The sequence below is a fragment of the Xenopus laevis genome, chromosome 3L (assembly GCF_017654675.1).
Source record: "Xenopus laevis strain J_2021 chromosome 3L, Xenopus_laevis_v10.1, whole genome shotgun sequence".
Taxonomy (NCBI): Eukaryota; Metazoa; Chordata; class Amphibia; order Anura; family Pipidae; genus Xenopus; species Xenopus laevis.
In genome coordinates this window covers 84,788,274-84,805,066 of record NC_054375.1, presented here as the reverse complement: position 1 = coordinate 84,805,066, position 16,793 = coordinate 84,788,274, and the positions used below count along the sequence as shown (strand labels likewise).

At 38.2% G+C, this 16,793-nt stretch overlaps 1 protein-coding gene across 10 annotated transcripts in view; it reads left to right on the top strand.

Moving 5' to 3' along the window:
* Positions 1-210: 210 nt before the first annotated feature.
* Positions 211-16,793, top strand: part of LOC108711202 (membrane-associated guanylate kinase, WW and PDZ domain-containing protein 2) — a 441,642-nt gene continuing 425,059 nt past the window's right edge. For 5 of the 10 annotated variants that reach the window (XM_041586537.1, XM_041586536.1, XM_041586533.1 and 2 more), the window contains exon 1: positions 213-874. In XM_041586537.1, coding sequence (XP_041442471.1) covers positions 577-874 — 298 coding nt within the window. In that variant the 5' untranslated portion in view covers positions 213-576. Of the gene's footprint in view, positions 875-16,793 lie in introns of all 10 variants that reach the window. The other 5 variants (XM_041586534.1, XM_041586541.1, XM_041586543.1 and 2 more) reach the window with 2 other exon arrangements.

The window sequence follows — 16,793 nt, the reverse complement described above, 5'->3', positions numbered from 1 at the left end:
GCAGAATCCTGCTAGGGTTAAGGAGAACATTATCTATGAGACTGCTATAAATAAATCTGCTCATTGATGTAGGAAACATCACACAAAGCGAAAGCAACGTGAAGAAGCTGCTGTGGCAGCGGCCGCCTCCTCTCTGGTTGCCTGGCAAACACAAGCAGCCTCCCTCTTACACTTCACTACCGGGTTAGAGAGAGGAGAGAGCAGGCAGCTCCCATCCCTCCTCCTCCCTCTGCTGCTCTCCATCCTTCCCCTCCCTCCCTCTGCCAGTGATTACTGTACAACTAGTACACACACACACGTACACATACACACACTTCCACACAGCCCCTGGAGCAGCCAGCATGGAGATAAGCTAGCATGCACAACTGACACTCTCTCTCACACACACACACTCATATACACATAGTGCATGTGGGGAGAGCAGGGCTCCTGCCAGAGGCTAACGCACTACTCCTTTTTCATATTGCTGCTTCCCCATCAGCAAAGCCTGGACATTGATCAGCATCACACCAAGGACCCTTAACACAACAGGAGCTCGTGTTCTCCCCATCCCAGGCTGCCTATTCACTATTTGCAATGTCCAAGAGCCTGAAAAGGAAAAACCACTGGACAAACAAAGTCCACGAGTGTGTGATTGAGAGGGGCCAGGAAGGGGAGCTGGGCTTTGAGATCAGAGGGGGAGCAGAGAGTGGCCACTTCCCTTACCTTGGAGAGGTAAAGCCTGGCAAGGTGTCCTATCAGAGTGGAAAACTGGTGCCTGAGGAACTAGTCCTAGAGGTGAATGAGACCCCAGTGGCGGGACTTACTATCAGGGATGTACTGGCTGTCATCAAACACTGCAAGGACCCCATTAGGATCAAGTGCGTAAAACAAGGTAAGCTGTCTTCTTGATCTCATGCCTTCTGTACATGTACACGACCAGCTCATGCATTATTCACTGTATTAAGGCAACAGAAACAAAGTGAAGTGCCATGCACACCCCCTGCCCTACAGTTACCATTGGTATTAATTGCACTTTATATATATATATATATATATATATATATATATATATATATATATATATATATATATACAGGGCAAAGTTTATTGGGTTGCTGCAGAGCAGATGCATCTTCTAGGATGGACAATAGTTACACATATAATATATCCAGCCCTGCATTGCAGAAATAGCAGAAGAATGACAGGAGCAACAGTGCCTGTCAGGGCTGCTGGTGAAACTGTTGCCAGAGTAACTTTGGTGTTTCAGCTTCACATAGGGCACCTAATAATTTGGAGGGATTGCTTGGGGCTAAGCCAGGAGGCTATTACCATGTGTGGGTCAGTGTCACTGCATTATTGTGTGCTGCAAGATTTGTCCTGAACAGTGTGTGCAAGACATGACATTGTGCCTAATAATCCTTGTTATTAACCCTAGGAAAAAGCTCTGTTGCACTTTTTGTGCAGAGTTTGTAACCTCTCTAAACTGCTTGTATTTGCTATGGATTGATTCTCAGCAGCTTTAGAGGATGTCAGTAGCTATTGTAACACTTATAAAGTTCAGTAAAAAAAAGGTATCAACTAATGTATCAAATGCTAACACTGTAGAGTCTGCAACCACCTCTTACTGAGATGCTCTTGGGAATACAGGAGTCAGAAAAAACATGAAAAGGAATGTTTTTTTTATATACTATTTAAAAACAACTGAATATGGGAAAAAAGTTTTTAGAAGTTGAACTTCCCCTTTAAATTGCCATAGCCAAATAGTCATAACCAAAGTCCAATATTTGTTCTTGAGTCCATTACATTGTCATCCTCTGTAACAACATCACGATAGATGTTATGTATTTCTTTATAAACATTGCAATTCATTCCTTTGCAAAAAATTCTGCAAATTTGCGCATTTGTAAAATGTAGCAATGGGTGCAAGATGCTGTCTTCTCAATGGCCTAATTCCTCCCTTTTCTAACGATTCTAGGCAGCTAGGAACTTTCAGCTGTGACCTGCATAGTGGCCATATATGTTAGAGCAGGAGAGGTGGCACTTAAAACCCAAGGTGGCAAATGATTAGCCTGGATTACTTGGAAACCTGAGAGGGACACAGTGAAAGTTAATTGATATTCAGGAACAATTAAGAAATAATTATAAATATTCTTGCATGCAATGTAAAAATGTACTTCTGAGTTAAAGTCAGTTTAAAGGGTTTGCTCATATAATCACCTACGCTATGCAATAACAAACATGTATGTATTAGGGATTTGTATTAGCAAGTGTGGTAAGCCATAGCCCTGCCTGAATTATCGTATTTAATACCTACACCTTATGTAATGCCAAGTGCTTTGCATTTAAGCAGGGTTACTGCAAGTCAGGTTAATGACAGCTCTGACGGGATGAGAACAATAAGTTTATTTACAAGAGCCGGAGCCTTTAGTAACAATGAAGTGATCTCATGACACTGCTCACGTCTCCACCAGGCCCCACTATTAACATGAAGTCATCTTTAAAAGTAGAACTGGATTCTCTTTTCTAAGAAGAATTGATAAGAGCTTGCTGATAGCACAAGGAAGGGAAGTACCTGAGAGGAATGTGCTATCATTTCTCCTCTAATCTAGGCCTGTTGAAGTCTATACCTACTTACACTTACACTAGTCCCAGGCTTATGGCTTTTTAATAATAATAATAATAATAATAATAATATATATATATATATATATATATATATATGAATTTACAGAGGTGAAAATAAATACAATTCTTTCTTGGTATGTTGTCAGTGGTAAGTGGTGTTCTCTATACACATATATTGTGTACTCAAGGATATTCTGAGTTCTGCTTAAGCTGCCATTAAAGGGGTTGTTCACCTTTACATTAACTTTTAGTAAAATGTAAAAATTCATATCCTGAGACAATTTGCATTTGGTTTTCATTTTTTATTTGTGGTCTTTGAGTTATTTAGCGTTTTATTCTGCAGCTCTCTGGTTTGCAATTTCAGCAATCCAAGTCCTAATTACCCTAGCAACCATACATTGATTTGAATAAGACACTGGAATATGAATAGGAGAGGGTCTGAATAGAAATACAAGCAATTAAAAGTACCAACAATAATAATACATTTGTTGTCTAACAGAGCATTTGTTTTTTAAATGGGGGTCACTGACTCCCATTTGAAAGCGTTTCCACCTGAGTCAGATGCAGGTGGAAAATCAAAAACTATTCGATATTCGAAGTCGAAGGATTTCAATTCGGCAGTCGAATATTGAGGGTTAATTAACCCTTGATATTCGACCATAAGTAAATTTGCCCCTTAGTATTGCTTTGTATAAAAAAAACACTGATGGATAATATATGCCGATATCATTTTAATCACTTAGTTTTTGTTAAGTTATGACTTCTAGTATTCTTCCACAGCCTTTTGATGTGAGAGATGGTAGTAGGTGTAGTTAAGTCACAGAAACATGCCCATTCTGCACCACCATTTCACACACCTGACCCCACAGTTAGAAGCCACAAGTCTCTGTGGGATGACGTTAGTCTTTGATTATTTGATAAGTATTTTTTGCTGGTCAGGTGATAGTGGTAGTAACGCTAGTCACAGAAGTATCAGACTTCATATGTACCGGTGACCTAGAACTACCTGCAGGTTTCAGGCAGGTTACAAATGGATCCCATTGTTTCTATATGGTTATCTGAATGAAGGTGAGAAGCATATAAAAGCATCAATGTCAGTTTTTATGCCTCTAACCTGCTAAGCTGAATATAGACACATACCCACATGTGTCATAAAAGGCACATAATCTTCCCAGGTGCCGTAACCCATAGCAACTGTAAGAAGTGTGCCTGTAAGCATGTGGCCAGGGTTAAGCTGGAGTATCCCCATTTAGATTTGGTCTACATGGTCCTTTCCTCCTTTCTGGTGCACAGAGCATTAACCATTTACTATATTTTCCAGGTTCTACTTGCGGTGTCATTTATACCCAGCAGTATTCTACAGTTGCTGTTTTGTTTTTTAAATGTGGAAAAGTGTGAAATTCTGAGGGAGTGCTTTAACCTCTGTTTCATACTCTTTTTCTTTATAAAGAAATATCTGATAGAAGGGGCCTGGGGTAAGTCAGTTCATGAAAGAAAACCATGTGAGAAAGATTCGAAAGTTTTGGACACTGGGATGGGATCAGGGAAAGGCATATGACACATGTATTGCCACACTTAGGCAGCTTCAGAATCCAGACAGGCTGCTAATTATGTGGGGATGGCAGGGGGAGTGTCTCAGGGAGAATTTGCACCGTGTATTTGTCAGAGCAAGAGCCATTGCATTTGGTAGGACTGAGAGATGTTAAAAACAACCATATAATCTGAGCTGTGAACTGCACAGGGATAGTGGGGTTTGGCCTTTTTTTAATGCCCACTGTGTCTGTAGTGTTACTCTCTGCAATCTGTCTGTGTGTGTCCTGCATCACTCACAAATCTCAACAAACAGAACAAGAACATTTTCTCAAGCAACCCATATTATAACATCCCACCCTCTAAATGACAAGAACTAGGTGACCTGAATCTTGGTAACTTTTTATAATAAGATTAAAGTAATTAGTTGTATTGATTCTTCAGAGTTTATTCACTTTCATACAACAGACACTGTAAATTTCCACATGATAAAAAAAAAGTCACAAATGCCAAAAGTTAACATATACTGCAAACTGATGCAAGATTTACAATTGTCTCTCCAGTGGAGTATTGAGTTACTATATACTTCCTGGTGTATTTAATTGGGCACAAGAAAAAGTGGTTCCTGCAGAGGAATCATTTTTTTATGTGCATAGTTTGCCTTTAATTACCTTTCTGCTAATTGTTTCAGTAGCCAGAACCAGCAGTAGTGCAGATAACAGAAACAGCCAGTACAGTAATAATTAGCTTCAAAACCACCAAAGATTTTCAATTTATTGAATATTTATAATTTATTTATAATGAAAAGTTTGTCAAAATTACCTCCTGTCTTTCAGTATGGAAAAACTATTTTTGGGTGTAGATGGCCTTAACCTTTATGTATCTTGTTTAAGTTCTCCTTAAGTTATTATAGCTTATAGAATATATGAAAGCAGATTGCATGGAGGAGCATTTGTATGCAAGGTGTAGCAGACTGAAGAAATCATCAGCAGAACTTACACCTTGGTATTGCTTTGCATACAGAACAGTCCTGTAACATCTGCTATGTGGAATGGAATGTGGCAAAGGGACGCTAAATACATAACTGCTGCATTAAGGGTTACTGTAACTGAATATAGGAAATGTTGTCACCTCATCTGTATGTATGATATTTTATATACAAATCTTGTGAATATAATTTACAATTAATTGTATTTAGATTAGAGGAGAAATGATAGCACATTCCTCTCAGGTACTTCCCTTCCTCGTGCTATCAGCAAGCTCTTATCAATTCTTCTTAGAAAAGAGAATAGTGATACATGGATATGTTATTATTTTGGTAAATATTATGAATGTATTGGCTGTGCCACTTAATATACTTGTGCACCAAACTTACCCTACAATATAAATGTATCTCAACATATAATAATACTAAAAACAATCATTCACAGGTACTGAAGTTGCAGTTTGTGAACATTTGGAGATGTGCAGGTGCTCCTCCCTGTTATATTTAATTATTTTATTTACCAGGAGTCAAAATATTAAGGAAATAATCTTTTGTCCGTTGTTTACTATATATTTATACAGTAAACAATATCCAGATATCTAGCACAGATGGTTACAGTTATAATTATTTTAATATATCTTTATATATATATCTTTATATATATATATATATATATATATATATATATATATAATCCAGTAAGTAGGACCCGCACTCGTTCATATTCAGTGAAATCAAAGTGTCTTTATTCACAGGTTCATTTTCCAACGTTTCGGTCCTCACTGGGACCTTTTTCAAGGATGTGAGGACCGAAACGTTGGAAAATGAACCTGTGAATAAAGACACTTTGATTTCACTGAATATGAACGAGTGCGGGTCCTACTTACTGGATTGTATTACACTTTGACCAACGCACCACCATCGTTTGAAACAAATCCGGAAGGAGTGCGTTCACTGAACCGACAGAATATATATATATATATATATATATATATATATATATATATATATATATATATATATATATATATATATATATATATATATATATATTATAATATATATTCCCTTAATATAGTTATACACAGGCGTACACTCTTATATACTTTACACAGTAATCTATTAATTTGGTGATTTTTCAACCAGGAACAAATTCATGTAACATGTTCTATTTTAGTTTTCAGGATGTTAACAGTTTTACACAGCTAATATAATCATTTGCATCAACTGCACTCCTAGTGCTCTAGCCTGCTGGCCAGTAGGTCATCAGACAGTTACTGTACATGACTGATGCAGAAAGTATCTCCAGATGCTTCTATGTAAAGTCTTCCCATCCCATGTCAGGTTATAAAATGAAACAAGCTGACAAGGGACAACTAAATTTGTAAGCTCTTGTGAGAAGAGTCCTCCAATCTTGTTTATTTTGTAAACCTTGCTTGTGAAATTATTGATACCTGTTTTAAATGATTAATTAGGGTCTGTTTAAATAGCTTGTGCTATATAAATAAAGCATTATATTGAAATCTATATAGATTCAGTACATACGTATCAAAGCCATCATCCATGCTATAGACTTTTTGTATAACTTAAGGGGCCATAGACGCACACATAATATAGTACAAAACTAATTTTCGTACAATATTCGGTGCGTGTATGGTGGGAAACAAGCCGACCGATATCGGCAGAAGACTTGGATATCGGTCAGCTTGCTGATCGGCCCAAGTGGAAAATTTGGATTGGGCACCTTTGATGGCACCAAAACATCGTCCATTGTTAGTGCGGAATTATCAGATACAGGTACAATTCTATTTTTTCTACGCGTATATCTGATGATTCAGCTCTACACGTGTGTATTGAAATGAATGATCTTTCTTGGAAAGATCTTTTCCAAGAAAGATCATAATTTTTACATCTATGGCCACCTTTAGGTGCTTATTGCACCTGTAGATGTTCACTTCAGGGTTCTGCTCTCATTTGTCTGAAGCAATGCATGAAATGGTAGGAAAGATGAACTGTTATTATTCATGTGTATTTGAAAAAACTGCAGCTTTATTTAAGTTTATCGGCAAATTATATTTCACTAAAGGAGTCAGCATTTCCAAAGTGTTACAATGTTTTGCTTGCGGTGCATTTTTGCTGTTGAACATCCCCCACTATTTATCTTTTCGTAAAGGAAAATATTTTCTTTAGTGCTTGCAATTAGCCGAACTGTGCTCATAACTGAACTAGTGCTGAAATGGTGAGTAGGTAGGAAATCTGGAAGTGATGCTGCAATTTACCAGTTATGAGACTGAAGCGTTAAGTGAATGAGGTGAACACATCATGCCACACAGATATGTAGGAGTGTCTGTATTACTACAGTTACACCCTGTATAGCTGTCTTCAGAACAATCCGACATGATACATTGCCCCATACAGGTATCAATAAAGAAGTAGGGTAGAAATTTTTGCCTTGGGCTTCTATACTAGCCCAAGGCAACCACAGCGTTTTAGTAGTAAAGATCTGTGTCTCCAAAGATTCCCCTGTAGCTCCCCATCTTCTTCTCTGCTGATTTACTGCACATGCTCTGTGTTGCTGTCAGTTACTGAGCTTAGTGACTGAAATACAAGATAACCAATTTAAATAAAATAAATTATAAGGCTGATAATTAAATAATTCAGATTATTAGTATATGCCAGCTCAAAAACCAGCATCATTAACATCAGAATTTAATAATCAGCCCTGTGGCATAAGCTTATATGACAAGCAAAGCTCATGTTCTGCTTGATGATCTGCAACAACCCCTAAACTTAGCTTCTCCAAAGCTGCTCAAAGCACACTGAGCATGTGTATGTTGCAGACACTCCTAACAAAATTCAAGATGGGGAACTCCTATGACAACTTTGAAGCCCTGGATCATTAGTACTATAAAAATGCTGAACCTTAAGGTTGGTCAGTATATAAAATCTATAATTTATAGCCATTAATTTATGCCCTTTCTGTCTTCCACTCTAGTTGAACTGCTTAGCCTCTGCACTCTGTTTAGGATGTACAAGTTAGGGAGTGGCCTATAAAAGCAAAAAAAGTCTTAATTTCCATCCCTAAAAATATCCTTCCTTTCATAAACCTCTATTAACCATGCACCTCCATCAAAGGAAATGATAGGTGCCATTTTATACTGAACAAGGCAAAATTTTGCATTACTTTAAAGGTCACCTATCATAAACAAAATAATTTTTCCCATATGGAGGTGTGGGCTAATAGATGCTGCACTTTGGTTGGGGAAACAATATTATTTAGTCAAAAGCACTTTTCTGCAAGCTTAAAGGACAAAATTAAAGATAGCATATACAGTATATACCGTTTATCTCTCCTCACTTCCCCTGCAATATTCCCCCTAGATATAAGGCGCTGAACATTTTCCACTGCATTGTCATAGCTGTTGCCATTTTTTATACACCTCATCGCTATGGTGAATGTGGTCTTACAATGCATGCACCGCTATTGTCCTGTCTGCTGAGTGATGAGCTAACTGAAGAGGACATGTTATGCGCATGCTATTGTTTCCTGCACAATTGCAGTCTTGGTCTTGATAAAGACAAGGCACTATGGGTTATTTTTTTAAAGATGTCAGCTGTATTTACAGGAACGCAATTATACAGGTGCTACATGAATGAGATTTAAAGCATATAAAACACTTGACACATTGTATTTTTAATATATATTTCATATAGCATATAAAATTAATTGATTAAGCATGATGCACTGAAACCTAGAAATAAGTAACATAAGACTTGAAGTTGTAATTGCTATGTGGAAGGAAGGATATTTTAGGGATGCAGACCAACATTCTCTTGCAACATCGTTAAATGATAAGGATTACATGGACCTTTTTCTTTCTGAGCATGCTGGTTCTGGCAGGCATTGAATTAAGTGATATTTAATTGTGATGCACGTAGGGTCACCAATGTTCAGCTTGTTTATCTCAGCAATATAGCAACTACAAAATACTGGAGTGCATCCAGAATATTATAAACAGCTCACAAAACTATCAAGTGCTTCTTTTCTTAAAGGTATGTAAAGCTTTGAAAAACAGCTTGTTTATGTACTGCTGAATTTATGCCAAAATTCAGCATTACCTTAGAGAGCACCTGTAATAAAAAATGTTTTCTCCAATGGAGGTGGGGCTGATAGTGCCCACTCTCCACTTCTGGGAAAGACTAGTATTAAGTCATGAAAACCCCCCTCACAAGCGCTTTACTGGCCCCCAGCAAAGAGCCCTTGGTGCTGGCCACCAAGTTGGGGCACACACATTGACTGACCTGCATCACATGCATAAACACACACATAGGCACTCACTCATTATGTTCATGCATGTGCCCTGCAGGGACCTGCATTCCCCCATCAATACAGAGCTTGTATCACTGTATTCATGAGTGGTGGGAGGGCAGAGACCCATAGTTATCCCCCTACTTGTCCCCTAACTTGCATGTCATTCAGCTTCACAGGTTGGGAACATAAAAGCCCTGTACTTACCACCTACCTTATGGTGTTACAGTCCAGACCGTAGCTAGATTCAGTGGGCAGCCAGACCAGGGGTGAAATTGTTTTTTATATAACGACTAAGGAGCACATTTTTGCACCCTTAAGTGCTCTTACACTTGTGTTTGGGATCAGAGTAAATGACCCCCTCTGTGTGGCATAAAACATACTTCTCACATCAGGAGTATCAAAATCACAACTCACATTTTATTCTCAGGAACCACCTACTATGTTCTGTTCCTCTGAGGTCCTAAAGCAATAATCTGTTATATGAATCATATTACTTTTATTTAGGGTGGATATAAATAGTATCCTTTTTCCCACAGGTAACAAAGTAGATCTGTGCAAGTGTTTTACTCCCACAGAATTAATCAAAACAAATTACAGTTCACTTGTCTGAAACTTCAGGGTAGCAAATAACAGGCGCTCCTGCTTCTGGGGAATCCTGCCCATTTAAACAGATTCATAGCGACTAAGAGGGCAAACAACTAATAATTACAAGCGTTTTTCTTCTCTTAGTTCTCCAAAACAGTTCTAGTTGCACACTTTACTCATTCTTAAAACTTAAAATACAGAATTCTAAAGAAGACCTATTTGTAAATGCTTACAGTATCTGGTGTCAGCACAGGCATTATACATGATTTACTGTATTTGTTCATGTGCATTGATGTGCTGCTTTAGATCTCTCCCAGACAGACTTTAATTTGTTGGCAGTGATAAAATCCTCAGTATGACTGTTGTGAACATTTTAAGTACAGGGAATGTGGTGGAATACTTATTGGTGTAATTGCCATAATCTGTTCAATAATTTAAATAAATGATTTACTTTTTATCACTGGAAATAAGGTTTTTAACATTTCCATGGCAACTCTAGCTAAATTGAAATCTAGATCACGGCAACCATTTGGATAGATTACAGAAAGATCCATAGAATACCATTCTGTTTCAAATTACTGTAAATGTCAGACATCTTTAATCACTTGTCTTTTTTCATTATCGGGCTAGCCTTAGATCTCCACAGTCTGTTATATATCGGCATCTATTACCCAATACTATATTGTCTATTGCCTCACGAGGAAACTTCGGGCGACTTCGGAAAACGAATCGCCGTGTGTTTTTTAGAGCAGGCGATTTTTCATTTTAGCCAGTGCAAGAGAGAGGGAAGGCGTTCGGGAGATTGGTCGCCGCAAAGACGAGGTAATTAGTCACCAGGCAACTAAATCTCCCCGAATCGCCCAGTGTGACCTTACCCTTAGGTTGGTGGCACACATTCAGATTATGGGAGATTAGTCGCCCAGCGACAAATCTCCTCTTCTTCAGACGACTAATCGACTTGCTTTCCAAGTCACCCGAAGTTGCCTCATGAGGAAACTTCGGGTAAATTCGAAAAATCGAAGCGATACCAGTGGTATACTGCTGGCGATTCACATTCTTGCCATTGGGAAGGCATTTCGGGGAGATTAGTCACCCCAAGAAGAGAAGATTTGTCGGAGATTTTGTCCACGTGTGCAGAAGGGGAGATTGGTCACCCATCGACAAATCTCCTCTACTGCGGGCGGCTAATCTTCCTGAACTTCCTTCCCGCCGGAAAGAATACAAATTGCCGGCAGGTTTGCCAGTGATTCGTATTCTTGCCGGAATCTCCGCGTCTGCCACCACCCTTAGGCAAATGTCACATTCAGCATGTATATATCAGACTTCAACCGAGTTTGTCTTTTTATAGTATTCCCATTATCAGAATGGTTCAGTTATTAATATTGCTGCCTTGCAGTTTTACGGGTCCTACGTTTAATTACAGGTAGGCCATTATCAGCAAATTTGTATATTCCCATTACATGCCTGCCTCTAGGTACTCTGGTTTCCTTCCATATGCTAAAAACATACAGGCAACTTAACTTTGTGCTCATAAAACTGACCATAATCTATGTGATGTGAATGATCTGTAATTACTGCTATAAATCAAGGATAATAATAATCAGTGTGGAGGCGGTGGTGATGGGCGGTTTGTAGAATTGCAACTCTGCATTTTGTGGACAACACGTGTGTGTTAAGTTGAGGTGGAAAATCGTTAACAAGTATAGTACCAAATGAATGCAAATATAGATTAGGTGAACATTTAAAGGGATTCTGTCACAGGAAAACATGTTTTTTTAAATGCATCAGTTAACAGTACTGGTCCAGCAAAATTCTGCACTGAAATATATTTTTTTTAAAAGAACAAACTTTTTTTATATTTAATTTTGAAATCTGACATAGGGTTAGACATGTCAGTTTCCCAGGTGCCCTCAACCATGTGCCTTGTGCTCTGATAAATGTCAGTCACTCTTTACTGCTGCACTGCAAGTAAGAATATCACCCCCCTTTCCCCCCAGCAGCCGATTAACAGAACAATGGGAAGGTAACCAGGTAGCAGGTACTGAAGGATTCAGCTGCCTGAACTGTTAGAAGCTCAATGAGCTAGTAAGCTCTGTTGGTACTGTCCTGAATTTTATCAATTGAACAGGCAAAACTGCCTATACTGCCTCCTAATAATTTAGGGCCGCTTCAGGCATTTCTCTTTCAGCTAAAGTACACTGTGGAAAAACTGACCCATGTGCCATTAGCCTCAATTGTCTTGTGCAGTAAAGGAGATACAGATAAACATTCATTTTCACTTGTAAATAATGGTACACTGGCTTCTGTGAATAATGACTCCAGATCCTGAATATATTATACAGTGAGGGGCAGAAGCGATGGCACCCAAAATACATTAAATACAGTGAGAAGCAGTGGGGACTTTAGCCCCAAATGCATTAAATACAGTGATAGACAGTGGGAACTATAGTCACAAATACATGAAATACAATGATTTATGACACCCCAGGCCCGCTTAGCTTCCGAAAAGCAGATTTCCTGCAGGCTGGAGAAGATTTCAGCATGGTAGATATTACAACTACAAGTTTTGCTTTGTTAAATGTGCTCCTGTGCCCTAGTGGTAGATATGAGTATAACACCCAAGAAGGAGAAAACCTGTTTTGCTTTACACAACTTGGGTCGTATTGACAGTACATTGAGTAGGAGAAACTGGCACCTTCTGAAAGCTCAGAATCAGGCACAATGCACTGAGATGACTGCCTACACACCAATATTACAGCTAAAATATACATTTGTTGGTTCAAGAATAGCATTTTAAATGGTAAAATTAATTATTTGCAATGTAAAAAGTATAATGTCAAAATAAAAAGTACACCACAAAATCATGACAGAATGTCTTTAACTCTATTCCTCTTCCGTCATTGTTTTCCCTACTTGTCTCCAACAATTGATATAGAGGATAATGTTTTTCACATGTAGCTGCAGAAAATGAAGATGTTCACAAGAGTCTTTTGTGATATAGTTGTGAAAAAACACAAAGCAAACTATGAGGAAGGAAAAACAGACAAGATATCTCCAGGGCAGTTTATAAAGTGAAGGTAATTGGATTGGTATTTGCTTTAGCAATATCTGCAATGGGATTGGTTGGCTTTGTTTAGTCTTTTTGAGACCTTGACAAGAAAATTATGTTCTTGCTGTTTTCTAGTACAATAAACATAAGACGTGTTATACAGTTGTTACAGTTATCTGAAATAACTGTATAAAAAATCAATGAAATATTTTACTTTTTTTAAAATAATATATTCAGTATATCAATCATTTTTTAGTACAGTATCAGTGTAATGGTGGGTGTGAGGTGGCAATGCGCCTGATGCAGTAGCAGTGGATGTGTTAAAATATGTGCAGCTGTGTTGATGCAAATCAGATGCAGTTACAATGAAAATCTTCGGTCTTTGGATGAACACTTGTATATGAGCCCTTAAGAGTGCTTGTCTGAAACAGCCAAGTAATATTTCTCTTTATGGATTTCAAGATACATGGAGCTAGTTGCTAATTATAGTGGGCTTTTAAGCTGTAAATTGACTTTCAAATTTACTATACGAAGAAGAGAGTACAATTCAAATACCTGCTCAAGGCTCAGCGATGCAAATAACATGGAGGAGAACCACTGTAAAGGGTATTTATAATCATATAGCTGCAAATTCTTCACTAAGCCATCTTCAAACTTCTGAATGGATTGCTTGCACAAATGCAGAATTAAAATAATTTTCCACAGTTTTGTACTTAAATACAAAATGCATAACTTTAACTAAACTATAGACTTTTTTTAACCCATTAAGGGTATAAGGTACATCACTTAAGGGGAAGTAAGTATATCTTTAAGCGAAATATAATACATTGCTTAAAGTGATTCTGACAGAAGGGAAAAGTTAACCTGGAAATGTGACAAGCTAACTGCAGCCAAAATCTTATCAAAGTACAATGCTGCTGCTGTGGGAACATTTTTTACCCATCTCTGTATCAACCTTCAGAGAATAGTGGAAGGGTAAAAGTTAAATTTCTTTAATGGACCAGATTCAAACCAGTGAAAAAAATGTATTATTTCATGGTTTATCACATGAAAATTTATAGGTGAGATTCAATCTGAGGAGAAAAACTTTTCTCCTAAATCAGCTCCAGTTTTTCCCATAAACTTCAGTAGAGATTTCAAGGGATAAATAGTGAGATTTTTTTTTTCATTGAATTGCATCTGACTCTATGGGAAAATAGGAAATTGAATTAGTAGATAAGATATTCTCATCAAATTGAATCTGGCCATACTGTATATAAAACAAGATTTAGAAAGTAAACTGAATCAAAATATGGTCATATTGTAAGAGAGTGCTACAGACTCAGGTATAGCATCTATTACCCGGAAAGCTTTGGACCTGGGATTTTCATAGAAGGGATTTTTCTGCAATTTGGATCATCATACCTTAAGGCTACTAAAAGGACTTAATGAAAAAGTTCACTAAGTATTTATAACAGCGAAGTTATGCCACATTATGATCTCATTGGCGCAATTAAATTGTTAAGTGAATATGCTGTGTCATTGAGAAAATAAATTGTAATGCAAAATTTGGTGGAGTTTGGTGGAGAATGAAGAATTGCTTCCCCTTGTGTAACCATTTAAGACAAAGCAAAACAATCTTATAGTAGGTTCAGGTGCTAGATTTAGGATTTACTCAGTATAACAGAGACAGTTGGCAGCAGGTGTAACTCTGCTGTAAGGAAAGGAGAAAAACCTCAGGCAAATGGAGATGATTTTTTGCTTCTATTTTTGTAGAATCCTTGAGTGTCTGAATGCACATTTTCCTACCCCTAGAGGGTTATTTAGGGAGCCATAGTCCCCATATATTTTGTTAAATTAATAGATGTTTTTTTTTAATAAATTGTACCTTTCCTGTGTTACACATATTACTCATTACTTTTGGAGGACGTTTGGAGGTCGTAGATTTCCAGTTCAGGGTATTCAGTCTGTAGCAGTCTGTGTCCAGTCTCTCTCTGTTTCCCTTGGCTGTTTGTAAGCTGCACCGGGAGATCTGCTCCTTCTCTTACTTCCCGGCGCGTCTCTCGGCCTGGTCAAGTGCGCAGGCGCACATTTACGGGTTCGGGGCTTGGTGACACTGACGTTTGACGCTGAGTGTTGTGACGTTACCAGTGGGCGCCGGATTTGAATTCTTGGTGCCAAATCGTCCTTAAAAGCCCAGTCCACCATTTTGAGAGTGCCCAAGCTGGCTTCAGTTTTCTGATCCTGCCAAAGGGTTATATTAGTGTTTGCATTCCTGGTTATTGACTCCTGCCTACTTCTTGACTACAATTCCTGCCGCCTGCCTTGATCCCTTTGCCTCAACTTCAACTACGCTCTTGCATAATCCTTGCCTGTAGGTTGATCTAGACTTGTTCCTATTTTGCACAACCTCTTGTTTAGTTCCTCAGCAGAAAGCCCAGGGTCCTAAAAGGGCGGAACCGCAGGGGTGCCCTGTGCATCTGTGTGTACCGCAATCACCTTAGGTTTCAACTAACTAGTATGTTACACTGACCTTCCCTCACACCACCATTACTCCCCAGGGACTGTTGTAATAACTGACAAGCAGTAAAGGAAATGTTCCACATAACTATTAGTTGAATTGAGGAACATCTCTTTATTATACACCAGCACAGCCTCAACAGTAATACTTGGTGCACACAATGTTCCCCAATACATCTTAACCAGGATTAGGAGTCCCAGGCCACCAGGTCCCACCAGCTGCCTACCTTTTCTGCCTCCTCTTTCAGTCAGGGACACTGTACACTTTAACAGACTTTCAGCACTGGCAACCACGACGTGTTGAGGTACTAGGACCTATCCCCCCTTGTCCCCTCTCCTCTGGATCCCTAATCTGGGTGAGGTACTGCCAGAACACTGGTCCTTCTATCTCCTCATTGTAGCTCAGCTGCTTGGGAATACCCCTTACCCAACAGGGCCACTTGGTGACTAAAAATACTTACATAACAGAAACTCCTTTCAAATCAGGGGGTAGGTCAAGGAAGATAATTTTGTTGCCTAATGGCCCAGAGATCTTTGATGGTCACAATGACATTCTAGCTAGCAATTAGGTGGGGATATCCCAGCTGCCCTTCCTAGTAATTTATTGTACCATAGTGTTTAACCTTATGGTCGCTGACACTCTATTAAACTGCTAATGTCTCAGAAACCACTACAAATAAAAAATAAAAAATAGATGATCACTCTGAGCAAGTTTACATCAACTCCCTTTTTTTGCTTAGATCCCCTTTAAGTAGTCCTGTATCAGTGGTTGGCCCATGGTTTAATGACTTTTTAACACCAGGTGTGCAAGCATTTTATAGAATTACAGGAATTTTTCTAAATATTGTGTTTACTGCGTAGATGATAAGCATAATTTATTACAATAAACAAGGTGCACTTCAAAGTACCTGATAGATGAAGCTACTGTGTATGTTTATTTATTAAATGGTCTGAAAGGACTATATGAATATAAAAAAAAGTCATAAGTTTGTTGTAAGCAAAGTGCCATAATTTCACAGTTTATTCATAACACTGCCTGGGTAGGTCTACTTAACATTATTTGTCACAATTACACAAAAACTGAAATACTTCTTAAACTCATCGGAATTTCAAGTGGAGAAAATAATAAATGGAACATCTGCTGTGCTGTTCACCGTGAATTGTTTTTTTCTTTTATATTTCTGGAACTCGTAATATTTCAGCTAATAAGTAAATAATGTGCCAGA